At 36.8% G+C, this 21,756-nt stretch overlaps 1 protein-coding gene across 1 annotated transcript in view; it reads right to left on the bottom strand.

Annotated features, from left to right (window-relative positions):
- Positions 1-21,756, bottom strand: part of ADSS2 (adenylosuccinate synthase 2) — a 51,922-nt gene that overhangs the window by 12,198 nt on the left and 17,968 nt on the right. Inside the window, exons 2-8 of the mRNA XM_044005312.1 lie at positions 20,337-20,439; positions 19,286-19,354; positions 17,242-17,292; positions 7,276-7,342; positions 6,619-6,726; positions 5,990-6,071; positions 2,249-2,375 (exon numbers count right to left, since the gene is read on the bottom strand). Coding sequence (XP_043861247.1) covers positions 2,249-2,375; positions 5,990-6,071; positions 6,619-6,726; positions 7,276-7,342; positions 17,242-17,292; positions 19,286-19,354; positions 20,337-20,439 — 607 coding nt within the window. The remainder of the gene's footprint in view (positions 1-2,248; positions 2,376-5,989; positions 6,072-6,618; positions 6,727-7,275; positions 7,343-17,241; positions 17,293-19,285; positions 19,355-20,336; positions 20,440-21,756) is intronic.

Here is a 21,756-nt window from a genome sequence, read left to right as displayed (position 1 = left end):
AGAAGAAAACAGAACTTTAGAGTAATCATTTTCAATAAGAGCTCCAAAAACTGTCATACTTTTGTATTACTTTAATTTCCATTTGAGTTCTATTATTTCTTCAATTTATTACCAAAGAAATTACAGAGCAAGACAAAACTACATTAGTGTTTTTTAATCTAAAAATCCATGCTGAATAACTACAATTTATTTTATTTTTTTTTTTTACATAAGGTATTTTATTTTTCTGTTACATGTAAAGATAGTATAACTACAATTTTTGATCTAGCAAATTAAAAACTAAGCCATGACCGTAAGAAGTTAACTCTATATGTGTATGTACATTAGTACATATGTAATTAGTACAATGGGCTAAATAAACCATTAATACTTTAAAACAAAATTACCAATAAGATTCAGAATCTGAGTATACTTTATTAATTAGAATACTTTCTTCTCAAACCTCACTTTTTATTGCTAATTACTGCTCCCTTCTTGACAGAAGGCTGGTGGTGGGAAAAAAGTGTTAAAACTTTAACTCAGGCACATAAGAACAATAACCTAGCCTCCTCCCCATGCCTAGCAACACACACAATTTAAGCTAATTTTTCCTTAAAAGGTACTAAGACCATCTTGTAGTCTTGGTTGACTAAAAGGTCTAAAACTTTAGGCTAATAACATCATTTCCTGGTGGACCCAGTAAAAAGCAGCCATGAGACACTCCTCCAAGGGTACTCAGATATATGGCTGGTGGATCAAGATGGGCAACTCAGGGGGCAGCTAAATGGTGCTAAAAGCACCAGCCCTGGATTCAGAAGGACCTGAGTTCAAATCCAGCCTCAGACACTTGACACTTACTAGCTGTGTGACCCTGGGCAAATCATTTAACCCTCATTGCCCCGCCAAAAAAAAAAAGCAAAAACAAAACAAAAACAAAAAAATATGGCCAACTCAGGCAAAGGAGCTTCCTTTAATCAGCTAAATCAACTCTTGGTGTCTTCCATATCTATCTTTGTTGAATATCCTTCACTAGCTATGGTTAAGTAAATTTCTTTTTGTTAACTGTTGAATATCCCTTTTTGTTCTAATACTAAACCCAAAATAACAGAGGGCTGGCCGGAGTCAAGCCCAGCCCAAGACATTCCCTTTTTTGTCGGGGAGCCATCAAAGCATATTTTTGTATTCCAGGAAGTATCCTCAGATTTCAGTGGAAGATGAGCTGTTTACTCTGATCCCAAAGGATCCCAGAACAAATCAGACAACACTTGGGGCCCTCTCACCTCTGCAAAGGGGTGTAGTGGGAGTGTCTTCTCATATTTCTTCTTCTGAGCCATCAAATATAGTTTTATAGTTTAAAAGTATTGTCCCATTCCATACTACACCTTATTTTATATGTGAAATTACATGCTTAAGATACTGAGATTTAGAGCTGGGAGTTCAAAGTTCAACTAGTATACTACCCTCATTTTACAAATAGAGAAATTAAACTTTTTTTCAAATCATGAAAGTAAAACCAGTAGAGCCAAAATTTGAATAAAGGTTCTTTAACTCTAAATCCAAAATTCTTTTGATTACATCATTATTCTCTGCTTTCTGTCAATCCACAACTATTCTGTACACACATCTATGTGGGTATACCAATGAGAGAAGGGTTACTCTAGCTCTCACTACTATACTGACATTTGCAGAGCATTCTAGATTATGACTCAATTTAGAAATGAACAAAAGAAACAAAGTGTGATGATAAGTATGCTGAAACAACTACTTACATAGAAAATTGCTTAATTTTGATGGGTTTAATCTCTATAGTATTCATCTGACTTTTTTTAGGAGCAAAAGTGGTAATTTGTAGAACTACAACCCAGCATTATCTGAATCAATGTGTAAAAACAAAAAATAAATTGGAAAAAGATACTCATTAAACCAGACCTTAGTAAAACTATTGAAAATTTTTTAAAACCAGGGCAGGTAGGTGGCACAGTAGATAAGACACTGGAGTCAGGAGCACCTGAGTTAAAATCTGGACTCTGACACTTACTAGTCTGGTAAAGTCACTACTTAACCCTGACTGCCTCCCCCCCCCCCAAATTTTTTTTAAACCCTAAATCAATTAAAAATTAACCAAATAAAACAGACACTGGCCTTTTACCTTTGGGTATGTGCACCTTGAAATCATTTTTGAAATGTTGTAATGCCAATATTTAATAATGAAAAGTACAAAAGCAGTTTACAACTTTATTTAAAGTTTTCAATAAATGGAAACACTTACCAAAATCAATATCAAGCAGGGCTGCATTTGCACCTTCTACCAAAATTTTCTTTGGAGGGCCATGGAGGGCCTCATAGAGAAAATAAACACCATCCCTTACCATTGGCTTAATCCTTTCCATATAGCCCTATGTAATGTAAAGAAACCACTTTTTCAGATGAGGTTTTTTTTAAAGTTAATAAGCTACACAAAGACAAATGAACTTTGATTATTGCATACTATATCAATTGTAGGCCTCCCATCAATGTCACTTATTTATTTTATCACCTTACCCTACACATCTCTTCAGGATGCATGTGAAGTTTATTTACAAGTTAAATACCACTATAGTAATTACTGCTACCAAAAATAATTTCCATTTAGAACATGCAATATGAAAAATGCTAAGATATTTCTGAAAAACATTTATATCAATACCAAATATAAATCCACCTATATATTATATAACAAAATTCCAGTATAACAGAAGAATGTGAAGTCCTTTAAAATCCATTTGAGCGGGATATGATGTATATTTTCAGTCAAAATAACTCATGAAACTGTTAGGCACAAAGAAGTCTTGATTTGCTTCAATGAAAAAAAGAGCAGACATAATGATGGAATCATAAATTTCCTTTAGTTTGGTGTTGGGTTTTTTTGTATTCATTTATGATGCTTTAGAATTGTCTCTGAACACATTTTTTTCCACAAATGGCATATGCTAGGTTGGTGACCTTTGTCATCCTGGTGTGGGGTTGGATTTGGGGTCATTTGAGTTGATTTTTGAAAGGTAAGGAGGAACAGGTAGCATGAAAGGGAAGATCTAACTCTCAAGAACAATATGAAGAATTTTGTGGTGATTGCAACTAGCAATCTACTACAGAAAAGCGTCACATGTTTAATTTGTTACCACTCTAGGCTAGCCTATCGTCATTCAATATACATTCCTCTGTTTAGCAATTAAAGTTCTTCTTAACTTGACCCCAACCTACCTTTCTAGGCTTATTATATACTACTCTTTTCCCCCACATTCTACAATCCTGCCAAAATGTTCGTCGTCACACAGGACTTGCCATTCTCCTATCTCCAAGCTTTAGCACTGGAGGTCTCCAATATCTAGAATATATTTCTCTCCTCACTCCTCTTAAGTGTCTGCTGTTTCCATGAAGATTCACCCAAGTGTTACCTTCCCAAGAAACTTTTCCTGATGTCCCCACGAGTGACCCAATGCCATTACCTTCTATTTATTTTGTAGCTACTAGAGCTTAAGACACTTTAAGACTTTTGAGCCATCTTGAATATATACAAACTGTCTAACCTAGAAACTTTTCCTTTGGTGTTTGTATTACTAGAGAAGTGTCAACCCTCTATAGGCCCTTAATAAATGCCTGCTAATTGTTTTAAGCTATCTGTTTAAGGCATAGGACTAGTGACAAGGACAGTGGATTTTGTAACCAGAGAACCTGAATTCAAATTCCAGCACTGCCTCATATTACCTACAAGATCTTGGGCAAGGTATTTAGCTTGCTTGGGCCTCAGTTTCCTTATCTGTAAAATTAAGAGTCTGAAGTAGACCTCCAAGTTCCTTCCTGAGGCAGCTTGTTGTTGTTTGTCCTTTGTTCCCATTCTGAAAGAAAACCATGACATCAGTAGGGGATGTCATGACTTGCATACTTGGATTTAAGTGAGGGAGGGATATGCAAAGTCATCAGCCTCACTCTCTCCTCGAGAGCCATTTGGGTCCAGTGGCAAGGTTATACATCAGGACAACTGGAGATGGCTCCAGATACAGTGGGAGACCTTGGTCTTTGGGGAGAGAGAGAGAATGAAAGGCCCTCAGGGTTTCTCACCAAAACAGGAGTAACTGCTATCTACACTCACCATGAGCCATAAAGAGGCCAAACAATGCTCAAGGAGGCTTAGGCTGGGACCTAGGGCTGTGCTGGGCAGAGTAAGGCTGGTGACTTTGCACAGCCCTCCCTCACTTAAATCCAATTCACTTCACGTCATGACATCACCTCCCAAAGGACAAACAGCAGCTGACATTCTATGAGTAAGAGCTGCCCCAATGGGGACCCAACTGGCAAGCTCCAGGTGGGCAATGCAGATCCTTCTCCTTCTCCCTCCTCTATCTATATAGGGAATCATACCTTAACTTCAGGTGCTCTGTCCAAAGGAATATAAGTTTTGATTGCTTAAATCTCACAAGATGTCTTGAGGTTTACAGCCTACACTTTATTTTTCAAAGGACCATGCCTTAATCCCAAATCACTTTGACTCTCATAGATTGACCAACAATAGATGAGGCAGTTAGGTGGCACAGTGGACAGTGTTGGACCTGCAGCCAGGAAGACCCGAGTTCAAATGTGACCTCAGACACTTCCTAAGCTCTGTGACCTTGGGCAAGTCACTGACCCTTGTTTGCCTCAGTTTCCTTATCCATAAAATGAACTGGAGAAGGAAATGGAAAATCACTCCAGTATCTTTATCAAGAAAACCCCAAGGGGCAGCTAGGTGGCGCAGTGGATAGAGCACTGGCTCTGGATTCAGGAGGACCTGAGTTCAAATCCGGCCTCAGATACTTGACACTTACTAGCTGTGTGACCCTGGGCAAGTCACTTAACCCCCATTGCCCCGCAAAAAAAAAAAAAGAAAACCCTAAATGGGGTCATAAAGAGTCAGACACAATTGAAACAACTGAACAAGGTAACTCCCAGCTTGCTCACACACTCTCTCTCTCTCTCTCTCTCTCTCTCTCGCCTTAGTCAATGTCAGGAGCTCAATACCAACTGTTAACTTTCATTTGTTTTCCTATCACAGATTATGTACCTACCACTACCCTTACTGAGGCATTCCTTAAATAAAATGCTCTAAACGGGTTACAAAAGGGGTTCAAGTGAATGACCTCAAAACTTATGCTGTAATGACAGAGGTCACTCATGCTGAAGTGAATAATGTTCATAGTAAGTAAACCGAATTGCCTTGTAGTTATTTCACATCTGAATGTGAATGCTATACCTAACTTGAAAGAAAGCTCCTTAAAGGGCCACTACTACACTTTCATTCCCCACAAAATGTCAACAATGTTGGGTACATAGGAACTTGATAAAAGCCTGATGAAAGAATTGGTGATTTTTTTGCACCTCTACTTTTAACACTTTTTAGACAGAGCAATGAAAAAATTCATTGACATTTTTATTTTCTAGACGTGATTTCAAAATAGTTCAAGAAGTGGGTTTTTCCTCCTTTCTTTACATATATGGCATGTGGATTATGATAAATTACGCCATATTGCTCACTCTAAGGACATTAAAAGATAATCCATTCCAATCCCCTCATTGTGCAGATGAGAATACTGAGGCCCAGTGAGGCTAAACAATTTGCAAAAGGTTACCCAATACCTTAGTGGCAGAGCCAAGAGCTGAGCTTAGGTCTCCTGATTTTAAAGTACAAAACTTTTTTCAAACTACATAACAAAACCCAGCCCTTTGAACACTAAGTTGTTTGGAGCCATAATTCCACAGAAAAGTTTTTATTCACAGTAAATATTCAAGAATTCTATTAAGTAAGGCACTTTAAAATTTAAGCACCAAAGTAACTTTATTAAATTTGTTGATACTAAATATATGCACAAAAAAATTTTAAATAGGATGCATACTTCTTAAAACATAGGTACTTTAAGGGAACAGTAACAAAATCTGAAAGCCTTGCCCTTTAAATAAGTATACATGTAAAAACTGCAGAGAATGTCACGAGCTTTACCTTGAGTTTTTGTAATTCACCTTCAATATCAATTTCCAAAGTGGGATATATAGATTTATATTGATTAGCTAAAACTTTAAACCTGCAAAACAAATCAATCTTGGTTAGGGTTTCATGTCACTTAATTTTAAAATCTCCACAAATACCTGAGGCTATAAAGTGAGTATGTGTGTGTGCACTCAGCACACATGACTTGGAGGGTGGAAGAAATAGAAGACTAGCTGGCACATTTTGGGGGGGGGGGGGCAGGCAGGGGGAGCCCAGACCTGTGATTTTATTGGTCTTGGAAATTCCCTGCAAGGAAACTCTTCCACCAATGCAGACTGGCAACTGCCCTGTAACTTAAGAGGAACTGAGAGGTTAAGGGACTTTTACTCAGTCACCTTTCTTGTGTCGGAGGCAGGATTTGAACCTAGGTCTTCCTGACTTTAAGGCTGGCCCTCTAGTCACTCATGTTTGCATACTTGCTCCCTCAGCACACCATTACATCAATTTAAAATTTAGACTCATTACATTAGACTGTAATGGCAGCCCATTAATAGAATACCATTCCTAACATCACTAGCCTGCCACCCCCTAGATTTCTAAAACTCAGCTTCTCCTTTTGTATTTTAAATAAAATAAGTTACCTCTCTGAGAAGCCATCAAAGTCCGAAACAAGATCACACATCCTGAGTCCACTTCGAGAAGCTTTAGAGGAATAAACTGGGCCAATACCCTTTTTTGTGGTACCCAAACTTAAAAAGAAATAAGAAAACAAATCAGATTTTTCCTTGAAAATAGCTGAATAAAAACAGTTATTTAGTTCCTATGATCATGTCAGCACAAAGAACACTTATAAGAGTAGTTTCTGCTTTAACTATCTGCTAAATTTATCTTGATAATAAATCTATTGATATTATTTAATTGAAGTTCTAAATAAAATTATCTTATATTCCTTTCTGTGAAAGTTTGGTCCACCAAGTATTTTGCAGTAAAGTGTGTGTGTATGTGTGTGTGTGTGTGTGTGTGTGTGTGTGTGTGTGTGTGCACGCACGCGCGCGCACCCAAGTAAAAAATAGAGACATAGACTAAACCTGTGATTTCACTGATACAGGGAACAACTAAAGGAGGAAACTCCCTCTATAAAACACAGGCTGACACCTTTGATAGTGACTTTCCCAGGGTCACACCACCAGACTTGAAGCTAGATCTTCCTAACTCTTAGTCTACCTCTATCATTACACAATAGAATACACAGGCATGCTTGAACTACATAATCATATTTTTGATCAAACAAGACATACTTCTTTCCAGCTTGCTCCTGTCTCTGTTGTTCCTGAATGCCATCTGCTGCTTGATGGAAGTCAAATACTAGGAAAAGAAAACCACAAGTATTGATGTAATCAAGACACAGTTATTCATGTACAAAGATCTGCTGGAACAATCAAAAACAAGAGAATCATCTTTCTGTGATCTGTGAAAACCCAATTTATACTGAAGCTACCTCTCCACTTTAACTCTTATGTGTTTAGATGTTTCTCATATAACTGGGCTTCTACATAATATGTAATTACACATACACCCCCCCACCTTCAAAGTTCATGAGCTTTGGGTAGTCTCTACCCTACAATCATAAGAGGAGAACAAGAATACCTTGACCCACAATTTTAAATCCTAGGGCAGGTCAATGAATTTCCCTACACCTCCATAACTATCTGGAAAGCCCCATTTCGAAATATTGCTATTTCTTTCTCCAAATGAGACCAATCAGTATAGAACTTACCTAGGCGGAGGATCTGGGGCAGAGGCCACACAGACAAATGAACAGAAGGCTAACTTGTTTTTAGATGTATTCTCTCAAATAAAAATGTATTGAGAGATCAAGGAATACATGGTAAAACTAGTGTAATGAGTAACCATTTACACTGTTAATGAGGTATAATTTTAAAATTCTTTAATTTGGAGTTAAAATGTTAAAGCTGGTAAAAAAATATCCATAGCACAATTTGGCTGTAAGGTTTACTTTATTCAACTAACATTAGTAGGGACTCTGGTTGTAGCCTTAGTTCTGTCATTATCGTGCTCAGTTATCTTTGGCACCATATTTGGATTTTGGCAAAACATTTAACAAAGTCTCAGGTATAATACCTATGGGGGGAGGAGGGAATTAGAGATATACAGATTAGATAAGAATAGTTAGAGGGCCCTTAGCTGGCTGGATAACCATGATCAATGAAGCAATACAAATATGTACAGGACAAAGTGGTATGCCACATGGGTCTATTCTGCTCAACTTTATCAATAACTTAAACACTAAACTTATTCAATCTGTAGGTGATAATGCTGAGAGACCTAAGACTAGATCACAAAATTGAGGTTAAAAAGCATCTCGGCAAGTTGAAAAGACAGGGCAAAGCTAACAAATTAGAGGATAGAAATGTAAATGACAGAGGATTTTTTAAAAATCAACTCCAGAAGTACACAGTAGTTGAAAATATGACTTAACAGTTGTAGAGAAAAAGAATAAGCTGAAGAACTGTGTGAACAATAAAAACTCCCACCTAGGTTGATTTAACTACTGAAGTACTCAGAACAAAGGAGTGGATAGTTCTGCTGTACTCTATGTGCTGATGAAATCACATCATGAATATGATTACTCACTTCTGGGTATCATACTGACAAAATGATGTTGAGAGGAAGACAAGCAACATAACTCTGGAAACCCCATCATCTGAGAAATAGCTGACAGAACTGGGGATTTTTAGAGAACACTTGAATTAGGAAGGAAATATGTCATTTAAAGTGAAGAAATCTGAGAGATTATCCAATCCAACGCCCTTATATATGCAGACAGAAGTGATAGAAAACTATAGAGCTAAGTTTAGTGCTGAGGTTTTTGCCTGAATTTCTTAAAAAAGAGCAAGAGGGGGGCAGCTAGGTGGCGCAGTGGATAGAGCACCAGCCCTGGAGTCAGGAGGACCTGACACTTAACACTTACTAGCTGTGTGACCCTGGGCAAGTCACTTAACCCCAATTGCCTCACCAAAAAAAAAAAAAAAAAAAAGAGCAAGAAAATGGATCTTGCAAACCATAGACCAGGGAGCCTGACTTCAATTGTTGGTGAAAATTCTATTATTAAGGAGATAGATCAATTAAGTGTTCAACACAATGCCTGGTACCCAGAAGTAGGAGTTTAATAAATGCTTGTTCCCTTCTATAGTTAGTGAATATCTATTTGAAAAATAACAAGAGATCACAAAGAAGCTTCATAAAGACCATTTATGAAGAACCTCATTTCCTTTTTTTTTTTTGGTGGGGCAATGACGGTTAAGTGACTTGCCCAGGGTCACACAGGGCCCTATGCTTTTTAATATTTTTATCAATGTTACAAATAAAAGAATAGTTATCATACTGACAAATGTCACAAGGCCAGGAATTATAGCTAACCTACTAGATGACATGCATGGGTCAGAATTCAAAAAGAGTTGAGGTCAAACCGTATCTGGAATGCTCTCTTTTGTCCATTCTGGTTGCCACAGAAGTCACAAAGCAGCACATTTACTCTTGAGCCAAGGCAAAAATGCTATCTAAAAGTAGAATGGGTTGCTTCATAAGGAGATGGATTCCTCTTTACTTAAGGTCTTCAAACAAAAGCTAGATGACAACTTGCTGGGTATGATGTCAAGGAGATTCTTTTTCAGGTACAGTTGGGCCCTGGATGGCTTCTGAAGTTTTCTTTCAATTCCATGTCATGTTTTCTACTAAATCATGTCTACTCTCCAATTTCTCTCCCCACTCACCACCTCCCCAACCAATTACAACAGTTGTCTTCAAATTTTTTTTAAGGTTGTCATGTGGAAATGAATGCACCATTCTGAGCAGAACTATGATCAATAGGTGGAAAGGTTTTCTAATAAAAGTTGAAATGAGGCAATTTAGGTAAATAGAAAGTGACTCTTACTAGCTGGGAGACCCTAGACAAGTAACAACTTCTCAATTTCCTTATTCATAAAATAAGGATAATACTTGTTTAGAACCACGAGAAAAATATATAACTAAAGCCAGTAAAGAAATATAATCTTTTCGTTATTTTTTCAAAGAAGTGAGTTTCCTGTCCTTGAAGGTATTCAAAGACAGGATTAGTATTTCTGAGCAATGCTCTAAAAGGCTTTGCTTCATTGAGTGATGGTTCAAATAAACAGTCTCTTAACAGTCAGGTTCCTCAAGTCTAAGACTTAGCTATAATCTCTTTTTTAATATAATTTTTGTTGAATTAAAAACCCCTAAAAATTAGATCCAAGAAAAATTTACAGTTAATATGGTTCCCTCAGATTCTTTCAAATTCCTTTTGAAATATAAAGTGATAACGAAGATATGATTTTATGTCCAGACAAAAGCTTGTGAAAATCATTCTATTTGTACCAATGGTCAAGATTAGGAGACCTAATGGGGGAAAAAAAATCCATTTTGGCAGAGGGATGACCAATTTTATCTAAGCAATTCGTTTACCTTTTTTTCCCATTAAAATACTTGTAATTATGGCTTGTTTGTAGCTTGCTCTTTCTTGATCAGATTAGAAAACAGACACTTATAATAACCCCCCCCCAAAAGTTTTTGTTTTTTGTTTTTTAATGTTACACAGTGAAGCAATGTAATCAGAACTGATCAACTGGATCACACTATCTAAAATGAACATACTCCAACAATACTGAAAATATTCTTTATCTACCCTGGTCCCTCCAAAATGGGAGTAAATGAGAAAAGAGAAACAGTAAAGGGACAAACCAAAGCATGAAGCCAAAGTAGCCTTTCACATGTGGTTCAGAATAATTGTTAGCCGAACCTTAGAACTCAGGTGGCTGTACCTACCATGGCCCTAGAGCTGAAGCGCTTAAGGTCTGTGTCTGGTGAAGCCTCTGGAACCCTTCTCAGAATGTTATAAAATACAAAGAGGATTACAAAGAAAACCAATGATATTGAAGTATAATCATAAAAACAAAGATATTTGTAATATTCATAAGCAGTCTGGTCCCAGAGAGAGATGGGGGCCCCGTGGCTTCCTGATCCAGCAGCACTGAAAAAGGCTTTCCCATGCACCTGGTCTCACCATTCCTGTACAGCAATAGCACACTTTGCTTCTCCAGTAACCTGTGCTTATCGCTAAGGAATCCAATCACCTACAGAGGCAGGGGGTTGATGTGCAAAGACTACAACTACAGCTATCAAGTGTTCAGCCCATCTGGATTTGGGAAGCTGCTGCCCAGGCTGTTATAAAACTAGGGGAAAAGGCACAGGAAGAAAAACAGCAAGACCCTCCGATCTCTTTCTAGTAGTATTGCTGCCTATGTCTGCCCTTTCTTCAGCATATCAGCTCTTACTCCAAAGAACTCTCTAGATTCATTCAACTCCTAGAAACTTTAATAAAGTTTCTATTCTTATAACAGCTAAGTTATATTGACTGATCATGTCACAAACAAAATATTTTGTCACAAAAGTAAACATAAAAACCAAACACAAACGAAATATACGTCACAAAACAAAGACAGTTGTTACTGCTGGCCTCTAGCTATATAATGAAGGCCTTGGGTTTGGGTTGTTTTTTTTCCCTAATGTGTGATAACTTTATACACTAAGTAAGCTTTATTCTTTTCTCAATCTGATACATATATGAAAGTTAAATTCCTGAACTTTTCGGGGGAAGCTGATCTAGAAATTCAGATTTGGACACTTTAAGCTTTCAAAAAATATTATTTATAAAAATTAGCTTTCAAAAACTCAAAGAATGTTAAATATTACAGGTTTAGCACTAAGAGATTTGAAGATGAGTCAAGGAGTAGGGCAGCTTGCTCTAAATCTTATCATAATTCACAGGAGAGTTAAACAACCTCTCTCCCCACCAAAAATTGAGCCTCAATAATGAAACCAGTTAATTTAGTAAACAACTAAGTTGTAATATACACTGAAAACAGGATGACGCTTTTAAAATATAGATAAAAAAATCTGCAACCTAAAATATCCAAAAAACACTACTAATCTCTTCAAAAGATCTTTCGTTTCATAGGCTTTCCATGGATTTGTGGGCTTTTGACTAGTTACAAACTTCCACACAATTAAAAAGAAAAAAAAGATTGTAAACCTTAAAGCTGTATAAACATAAGCAAAGTGCCTTAAATACATCGCCTTATTTGATCCTCATAAAACCCTGTGAAGTCCATAGTGCAAATATTATCCATATTCTACAAAGTCAGAAAACTGAACCAGAGCCAGTAACTTGCCCAAGTTAAACAACTAATACACAGCAGAGTCAAAATTTCAAGCCAGATGCCAAGACCTATGGGACTTCAATGGAACATCAAAATAAGGGTCCCTCAACTTTCCTTTTCCTATTAAAGGTGCTTTTGGTATCTGGCCAACCAGTTTTTCTTCATTGTCCTAATATTTTTAAAGGTCACAAACTCAAGAACTCTCTATTCATCAACTCTCCTCAAACTTTTGATAAGGATTCATTTGGTTCATCTGTTCGGTTAATATTTAACCATTTTAGGGGGCAGCTAGGGGGCAGAGTGGATAAAGCACTGGCCCTGGATTCAGGAGGACCCGAGTTCAAATCTGACCTCAGACACTTGACACTTACTAGTTGTGTCACCCTGGGCAAGTCACTTAACCCTCATTGCCCTTAAAAAAAAAAAAAAGGTCTCTGGACTTTTACTGGAGAGAATATGTACTACACCAACTTGTCTTAGAATTTAACACAGAGACATAGTGTCTTGTTTCTCAGGGAAATGCAAAAGTGAAGTGATAAACATTTCAAGCTTTAACTGGATAAATCTGACGTAGTAAGATTACTGGCACTCAAAATCTAAAGCAAAAAAGCAACCTAAATATTAGGATGATCCCCAAACTCCTGAAATGGTTATATACACTTTAGTCTATAAGCCAGAAGGACCTGTGTTTGAGTAGCATCTCTGACACACTAGTTGTGCGACCAGAGCAAGTTGTTTGGTCCCTTGGTGAGCCAAGAAACCCTGAAACACTGTACACTGAGAAGGTGTTGACATGTGCTGGTGGGGCAGTCCCTCACCCAGGTTTCTTATACCAATGGAATCAAAGGTCCATCTAATCCCTATCCCTAAGTCAGTCTTTATTTAGTTGCTAAGTTGAAGAAGGGACTATTTGGGATTCTTTATTAAGATAGTAGGATTCTTTATTCTGTATTATTCTTTATTAAGGCAAACAAAATCATCTACTTAATTCTTGGTTACATAATATAAATTAAAAAATAAATACTTTACCTATAAATATTGCTTTAGATTCCAAAACTCCAGTTTAGCCAAAGGAAATAATAGTAAATACTCTGATCTCTTTGGATATCAAGTTAGTATTTTATCATTTATAGCTGAAATTGCTATGAAGCAAACAGTATTGTACTGAAAACACTGTCAAGCTTCAACCCCCAAAAAGAGTACTTATTGTCTTGAATGAGCTGATTTGGCTCACCAATTTACAATGGGAAGCAATTGTTTACGCTGCATAACTGGCATATTAATGAAAAAATTCTCTAGAGCAAAAGTTCTTAACTTTTTGTGTCATGGACCTCCTTTGACAACATGGGTAAAATTTACAGACCACTTTGCAGAATGTTTTTAAATACAGACGGTTCTAGCTTTATATGAGGGGACTGTTCTGCAGACATCTACATAAAGTGAATTTGACATAATGTAGAACTTGGGAAAAGGAAGAAGGGAAGGAGGCAGGAAAGGAGCTGGGGATAGAGAATCAAAAGCAGAAGGAAGACAAAGAGGCTAAAGGAGCTGGGACTGGGGCCAGCCACATAGCACCCAACACATGGGCAAAGTGAGGCAAAGGACTCCTCCATTCTTGGCACTGGAGGTCTCAAGACATGCCCTTGATCTAGCAGCAGTGGTACTTCCATTGTTTCACTTTCACCTGGATGTTGTTGTGTTTTTTTAAGTGGGGAGGTTAGAGGCCAAAGAGGCAAGGGACAGGTGCAGGGAGAGAGGAGAAGAAAAAGAGAAAGAAGAGGGGGAAAGAGAGGGGGAGTAGAGAGAAAAAGAGAAAGAGAGGAGGAAGGAAACAGTACTGTAAAGTTAATGTGGTGATTTTTTTTTTTGAATGCAGATTTCTTCCAGAATTCTTTAGTCAAATTTGCATAATGTGAATTTATGTAAAGCAAGAACTGTCTGTACATAAAATAAAGTACATACGACATTGTTGTTGTTCGGTCATTTCAGTCGTGCCTGACTCTTTGTGATCCCATTTGGGATTTTCTTGGCAAAGATACTGATATGGTTTGCCATTTCCTTCTCCAGCTCATTTTAAAGATGAGGAAACTGAGGCAAACAGGGGTAAGTGACTTGCCCAGCGTCTTACAGCTAGTGTTTGAGGCCATATTTGAACTGAGGTCTTCCTGACTCCAGGCCCAACACTCTATCCACTATGCCACCTAGCTACCGCTTACATAGTTTAACGATTGGAATGACGCCACCTGCTGGAGACTTACTGTAGAAAAGCTCTGCCATGAGGTGAAGGTCTCTGAGGGCCAGACCATGAGTCTTTTCTTTGGCGTCAGGAAGTGACGTTTGCTTGTGGGAGGAAGAAGGGGGAAGCCTGGCACTCTGACTCTCTCTTTCCTGTGGACTCTGGCGGAGAGCGGAGCTAGAAACGTGCTCTCCCTTTAATATAGATGAATGTAGGCCTCTCTCTCTCTTTACCAAATTCTTATTCTCCTTAATAAATGCTTAAAAGTCTAACTCTTGCTAAAGCTTATAATTTATTGGCGACCACTCATTAGATATTTTAGACAGACTAGCTAGAATTTTAGCCTTTAACAATAGGATTACAAAGGAAATCAATTATATTGAATAAGTTATTCAAAATATTTTTAAAAGTTCATGGGCCCTAGTTTAAGCATGCCTACTTTAGATTAAAAAACTATTAATAAAATATAAAAGATTGATAAAAATAAATGTATTTAGATTTACCTCTTAGCTTTGCAGAACGAGAGCCCTAAGCAATATGAGAAAAATGGGGGCCTTAATATAAAAATTATTTAAAATGTCTTTCAATTCAAATAAAAGTTGGTGGGGAAAAAACTTTCATTTTTGAAAAGCACTTAACAAGGGGTCTCAAATGTACCTCTTTTACTGAGTTATATTTGACCTCTTTATACTTTGCTGCATAATACCCAAGTTATAAGAACAATCCTGAGTAGGGTAGCTAGCCTATTTCAAAAGGCAACCAGTTGGGGGGAAAAATAGTAGCTTAGTAAAGACATAAACTGCTCTATCTCTAGGAAAAATTTCAGCACTTTTGGATCACGCACATATTTTCTTGAATACGTGGATGCTTTGGCTTTTGTTTCCCTTTTCCTTTTCCCTACCTTGTTTCACTGTCAGCATTACTAATTAGGAGTTTTAAGACAGAGAGATAAAAAGAAAAAACCTTAAACTAATCATCTTTGAAATATAGCATATTTTGTCGTTGGTAGAAATACAAAATTTTAGAGTTGGAATGAACTTCAAAAGCCAACTACATCCAAAAACAAATCCTTTCATATCTATCCCCAACGTGGTCACCCAATCTACGCCTATAACCATGCTTAAAAAAAATTTTAAAAAGAAGCTTTCTACCTTTCCAAGTAGCCTATTTCCTCTTATGCGAAGACATTCTATTATTGAGTCTAAATTTGGGCCTCTGCAACTTACACACCCATTTGCTTTCTGTGATAAAACAGAACTAATCTAATATACCTCTTCTGGCATGAAAACCTTTCAAATTATTGAGAACTAACACGTCTCCCTAAACAGCTAAACAAACACTCCTTCCCAACCCCAATTTCTTCAGTGTATCCTCAAATATTACGTGGACTGAAGACTTTTTACCATCCTAGTTGCCCTTATCTCTACACACTCTTACTTCCTAAACAGTGGCACCCAGAATTGAAAACAATACTCCAGACATGGTCTGACCATGACAAAGAACATTAGGACTATCACATCCTTATTCCTAGAATACAGACTTCTCAATATAGCCCAGGATTTCAATAGCATTTCTGGCTGCCATACCACAGTTAACTCATATCGACTTTAGAGACCCCAAAATTTCCCTTTTTTTCCCCCAGACATTATAGTAGATATTGTAAGGTAGATACAGGAACCTAAAAAAATTTTGCAAAATTTTACTTTTTAATGTAGTGATTCTTTTCCAGTCCTATAATTCAAGAAAGGGACTACTGTACTTTGAAAGATTAAAGGAAACAAAAAATGAGGCATCTGACAGCTTTGCTCTATAAACGACAAGGCTAACTAATCTACAATAAGTCAATAAGCATTTGCATTTATTAAGCACTTCCTGTGTTCCAGGCACTGTGCTAAGAACAGGGGATAAAATGAAAAGCAAAAACAAAACCAAGTCTCTGCTCTCATTTTTCACCTTTGGAGGGTTTAAAACAGCAACCGTGGGGAAAATGGAGCTGATAAAGATAGAGCAGAAAGAGCTGACATGCACTTAGGGATTATTCAGCTGAGATGATGTGACATACATTTGTTGAAATTAACTCAATTTTGTGACTTTCTCAAATGATCCTCCATCAATTTGGGAAGAGCAGCAAAAATCTCAGATGAAAGAAATGGCCAAAAATTGATATTACAGGGGCTACACAGGATATATCGTGTTACCAGGGAGATGGGACAAAAGTAGCTTTGATAAGCAACAAAGTGTGTGCAAATGAATACCCCTAAAATGTTCCGAAAAGGGTTCTCTTCAGTTAAAGATGTTCCTGTCTTTTGTTTAATCCCTATTGTCCACAACAGTTAAAATTTACTTCAGTCCTTATCAAATGATCACAAACTTCACATTAATAAGTTTTTATATTGGGATTTTGAAAAACCCTTCCTATTCTTAAAACCTACTACCAATAATAATCAAGAGTTAGATATTTAAAATAATCCTAGACATGGTATGATGGTTAAAAATAAAAGGATAGGGGCAGCTAGATAGCTAGATGGCACAGTGGATAGAGCACCGGCCCTGGAATCAGAGTATCTGAGTTCAAATCCGGCCTCAGACACTTTAACACTTACTAGCTGTGTGACCCTGGGCAAGTCACTTAACCCCAATTGCCTCACTAAAAAAAAAAAAGATAGGTCTCCAGTCATAAAAATAAGAAAATAAATTATCAGTAAATGCTTTCAAAAGATTAATTTATTAAGCAACATGAAGAAAATTAAATGCAATAATTCTCCTCTTACCAATATGAGCTCTGTCAGAAATTATAAGCCTTTTTTCCCAACCTTCAAGACCTAGAGGCAACAAAAAAGGGAGGAAAAAGTCAGACTTAGATCACACACTTGTTTTACGATAATTCTTGAACTGTATTTTTTTTTTAAATAGAGTGAATAGAAGTTCTTCCTACCAAGTCCAAGATTGTCCTTTTAATGTTTCCCCTTAAAAGAATTCTCCAAATAGCCAATGAAATATGGAATGATGCAGCTATTAATGAATACTAATGCTCACCTGGATCAGTTTTATTTTATAGATAAGGAAACTAAGATTTCAAGTAAACGCAAACCCCTACCCCAGCAATTTACATTAGAAAGTACACATGAATTATGAAGTGATTTCTTTTAAACTCTTAAGAAAATGTCTCTTTTCCCAAAAAGATATTTAAAAGAGTGGCTGACTTTTAAATATTAAGACTTCATATTTGCCCTTCTCCCTGCAAAAAGCCCACATATATACATATAAATAGTCTGTTCAAATTTAAATGTGGAGGCTGGGTCAAACATTTTTCACCAGGAGCAAGAGTAAGGAAAAGAGCACACCCTTCCAGATCATCTGGTAGCTTCCAACCCAACAAGTATTTATCTTTAAAAATGTATACTTTATATAAAACACTATACTAAATAATAAGGATACAAAAAGCAGTTGGTGCCCTCAAAGAACTTTATATTCTACTACTTGTTGGGGGTGAGAGGTAGGGGAGGATAGACAACATAATAATGTATGTATGTATTTATGTATGTATTCATTATTTATTTATTTATTTGAGATGCAATGAGGGTTAAGTGACTTGCCCAAGGTCACACAGCTAGTAAGTGTGAGTGAGCTTTGAACTTGGGTCCTCCTGAATACAGGGCCAGTGCTTTATCCACTGCGCCACCTAGCTGCCCCCCAAAATAATAATTTTTAAAAAGAACTACTAAGGGAGAATCAGACAATCATTACACCCAAGGGGCTTATGTGCTATTGGGGAAGACAAAGTAGACACTTTATTTAGAGAACAAATACAAATAAATATAAGGTTATTAATTAAATAACAGGTAGTTAGGGAAGTATCCCTCTATTTGGGAGGCAATATGGTATGATGTGAACTGGTATTGGCTCTGGAATAGAAATATCTGAGGTCAAAACCTTCCTCTAACACTTACTTCCTGTGTGATCTTGGGCAAGTCACAAACCTCCATTAGGGTTCACTTTCCTTGTGGTAATACTACCTTTGTTCAATTTGTCTACTGCAAGCCAGTACCTTCACCAAAGAGTTTTAATTCACAAGTAAATTCCAAAGTTATCAATGATTTCTTAATTGCCAATGTGTTGGTTCAACAGCACTTTCTCAGTCCTCATCCTTTTGGACTTGTGCAATTGTTGACATGTTGATCATTCTGCCATAGTTTTCTTTCCTAAAATACTGGTCCTCAGAAAACAATCTATTGTCAAGACCTTTCTTAAAAGCTTGGCCATGTGGGACAACTAGGTGGTGCAGTGGATCAAGCACTGGTCCTAGAGTCAGGAGGACCCGAATTCAAATGTGACCTCAGACACTTGACACTTACTAGCTGTGTGACTCTGGGCAAGTCAATTAACCCTTACTGCCCCACAAAACAAACAAAAAGAAACAAAAAAAGCCTTGACACAGCTGATGCTCAGCTAGCATAGCCTTTGAGAATACAAGATTACACCATGCATCCATGATGAAGTATCTGAAGATTTTATGAATCTATGTGTATGATTTCTTTCCCCTGAAAAATAGGTCTTTTTTTATTTATACTATGGTAAGTCAAATAACAGATGGCAAATATCTCCATTTCTATAACTTTACCACTGGCTATTATTTTAAGCAAGACAATTAATTAAATGCATTTTAAATGTAATAACCAATCCATATTTTAAAATTTGTACTACAAACAGCTATATTTCAATGAAGGCAGAATACTGTTAAATTCACCCAGCATTTTATTATATGGGGGAAAAAAAACCTTACAAAGTTTAGTGTAGACATAATTCTTACTGTACCTTTTCCCTTTTGCACATTTTTCTCTGCTTCTTCAAATAATCCTGGTAGGTGAATTACCACACCATTTCCTGAAGGAACAAAAACACTTTAACCACAGCTCAATCTCAGATGCATTATTTTTTAAAAAGAGGAATAAACTGTTATTATCTAGAATGATAGTGGAATGGGTTATAGTAGTTAGCCAAATATTATGGTCATGAGTACTACACATATCTTTTTTAAGTTACCAATTTTCAAACAACTAGAATATACTTATATACTTAAAGCTAAACTTGTGCTAAAGAAGAATTAACTGCTACTTGTTATTACTTATCTGATACCTTCATCTCCTAAATGTTCAATTGCAAGGACTCCTCTTACCTTTTCCCACTAAAAGATCCTTTCAAAAAACTTCCCTTCTCCCATTCCTCCCCCTCCTCCACTTCCCCATTTAGAAAACCTGGCTATTGCAAATAAAGTCTTCAGCACAAATTCTTCTGTATCTTTAAAAAAAAAAAAAAAGGATGAAGTGGCCTTTGAACAAGTCACTTAACCTTTCTGAGTTTAGTTCTCATCTATAAAGCTGAAAGGGACTTGGACCACATTTTCTCTAAGGTTCACTTCTACTCTAAAATTCTGTGATTCCAACACCCTTTTTTGTATTAACAAGGATTACAATCAGACACAAATACCATTCCAAAGGTACTATCTGTGATCTTGATGAAAATAATAACACTAAAAGAGACTAAGGGCACAAAACTGTATCTCGATTTAATTATTAGCATCATGATCAAATACCACAACAGATCAAAAGACAAGTACAGAATCATTTTTCTGAGTATTCAAAGCAGGAAACTGATCATCCTGGGGGCAGCTAGGTGGTACAGTGGATAAAGCACCGGCCCTGGCTTCAGGAGGACCTGAGTTCAAATCCAACCTAAGACACCTGACACTAGCTATGTGGCCCTGGGCAAGTCACTTAACCTTCATTGCCCTATGCAAAAAAAAAAAAGAAAAAGAAAAAGAAAAGAAATTGATCATCCAGCTGTTAGGGCAACACTATATATTTACCAATGAATGCAGTGACATTTGGATTGATGATCCCACTTGGTAAGAGATGAAAGTCATACTCCACAGAATCCACAACAACTGTATGGCCAGCATTGTTTCCTCCCTGAAATGTACATTTTAATAGGAATTATTTTACTGATCCTGAAAAATAAATCTGTATTATAAACACTTTGTTTAAATCCGGCCTCAGACATTTGACACTTACTAGCTGTGTGACCCTGGGCAAGTCACTTAACCCCCATTGCCTCACCAAAAAAAAATAAATAAATAAACACTTTGTTTAAATAAGGCATTTCTCTGGCGCAGTGGATAAAACACTGGCCCTGGAGTCAGGAGTACCTTAGTTCAAAGCTGGCCTCAGACACTTAACACTTACTAGCTGTGTGACCTTGGGCAAGTCACTTAACCCCCATTGCCTCTCAAAAAAAAAAAAAAAAAAAGGACATTTCTCAAACATCCAAATATCGCCTACAAAACATATTCCCCCCAAAATTAAACCAAAATCCCCAAACATAGTAATTACAACTGATAACATGCCATTTTCCATTTTTGCTGCTTACCATTAACAGAAAAGATATAAACATTAACAATTTGGAATCACTGTGTTTCCACTGTAGTTGACCTAAACTTCATTTATGTTTTTGTAGGTTTTTAAATATACTGTTTAGACATTACTTTCTTTACTCTTTTAACACATTTCATCTGTTTTATATCTCTGAATTCTTCTTCATATTCAATGTCCCTTAAGACAACAATTTGCCATTACCTTCAAATACCATAATGTGTTTAGCTACTTCCCAATTGTGGGCACAGTTTGTAATTACAAAGAATACTACTAGGAATATTTTTACATATGTAAGTTTGGGAAGGGTGGCTTATCATTCTTGGGAGCACTGACCCATTAGATAGATAGATCAAAAAGTATAAAACATGTAGTAACTGCTTGCACACTTCCAAATGGTTTTCCAGAACAGCTGGACCACAACTCCACCAACACTGAATTAATGTGACTGTTCTCGGAATCTCAAACATTATCTTTTTCCATCTTTGCCAATTTGATGGGAATGAAGCTGTTTTAATAAGCATTTCTAATGAGTGATTCAGAATATTTTTTCTATTCTTTTGAAGGATGTTCATATCCTTTGAACATTATAACAATTCAAAATTAATGATGGATACTATGATACTTTCTGTCCAGTTGGAAGTTCAAAGTTTTGGAACCACAGCAAAGTTATTAAAGGTAAATAATTCAGGTTTATAAAACCTCCCTCTACCCATTTTTTTTAAAATCATAATCTCAATGAAAAAGACCTCTCCATTCTAACTTCCCTCCACGTACTTTGCAGTCTCCTGACCATGGCCTCCTTGTTGTTCCTTGCACACAACACTCCATTCAACTGCTTCTAAGCTTTTTTACTTA

The sequence above is a fragment of the Dromiciops gliroides genome, chromosome 4, assembly GCF_019393635.1.
Source record: "Dromiciops gliroides isolate mDroGli1 chromosome 4, mDroGli1.pri, whole genome shotgun sequence".
NCBI lineage: Eukaryota > Metazoa > Chordata > Mammalia > Microbiotheria > Microbiotheriidae > Dromiciops > Dromiciops gliroides.
Note: the sequence above shows the minus strand (reverse complement) of the source record. Positions and strands in the feature narration are given on the sequence as shown.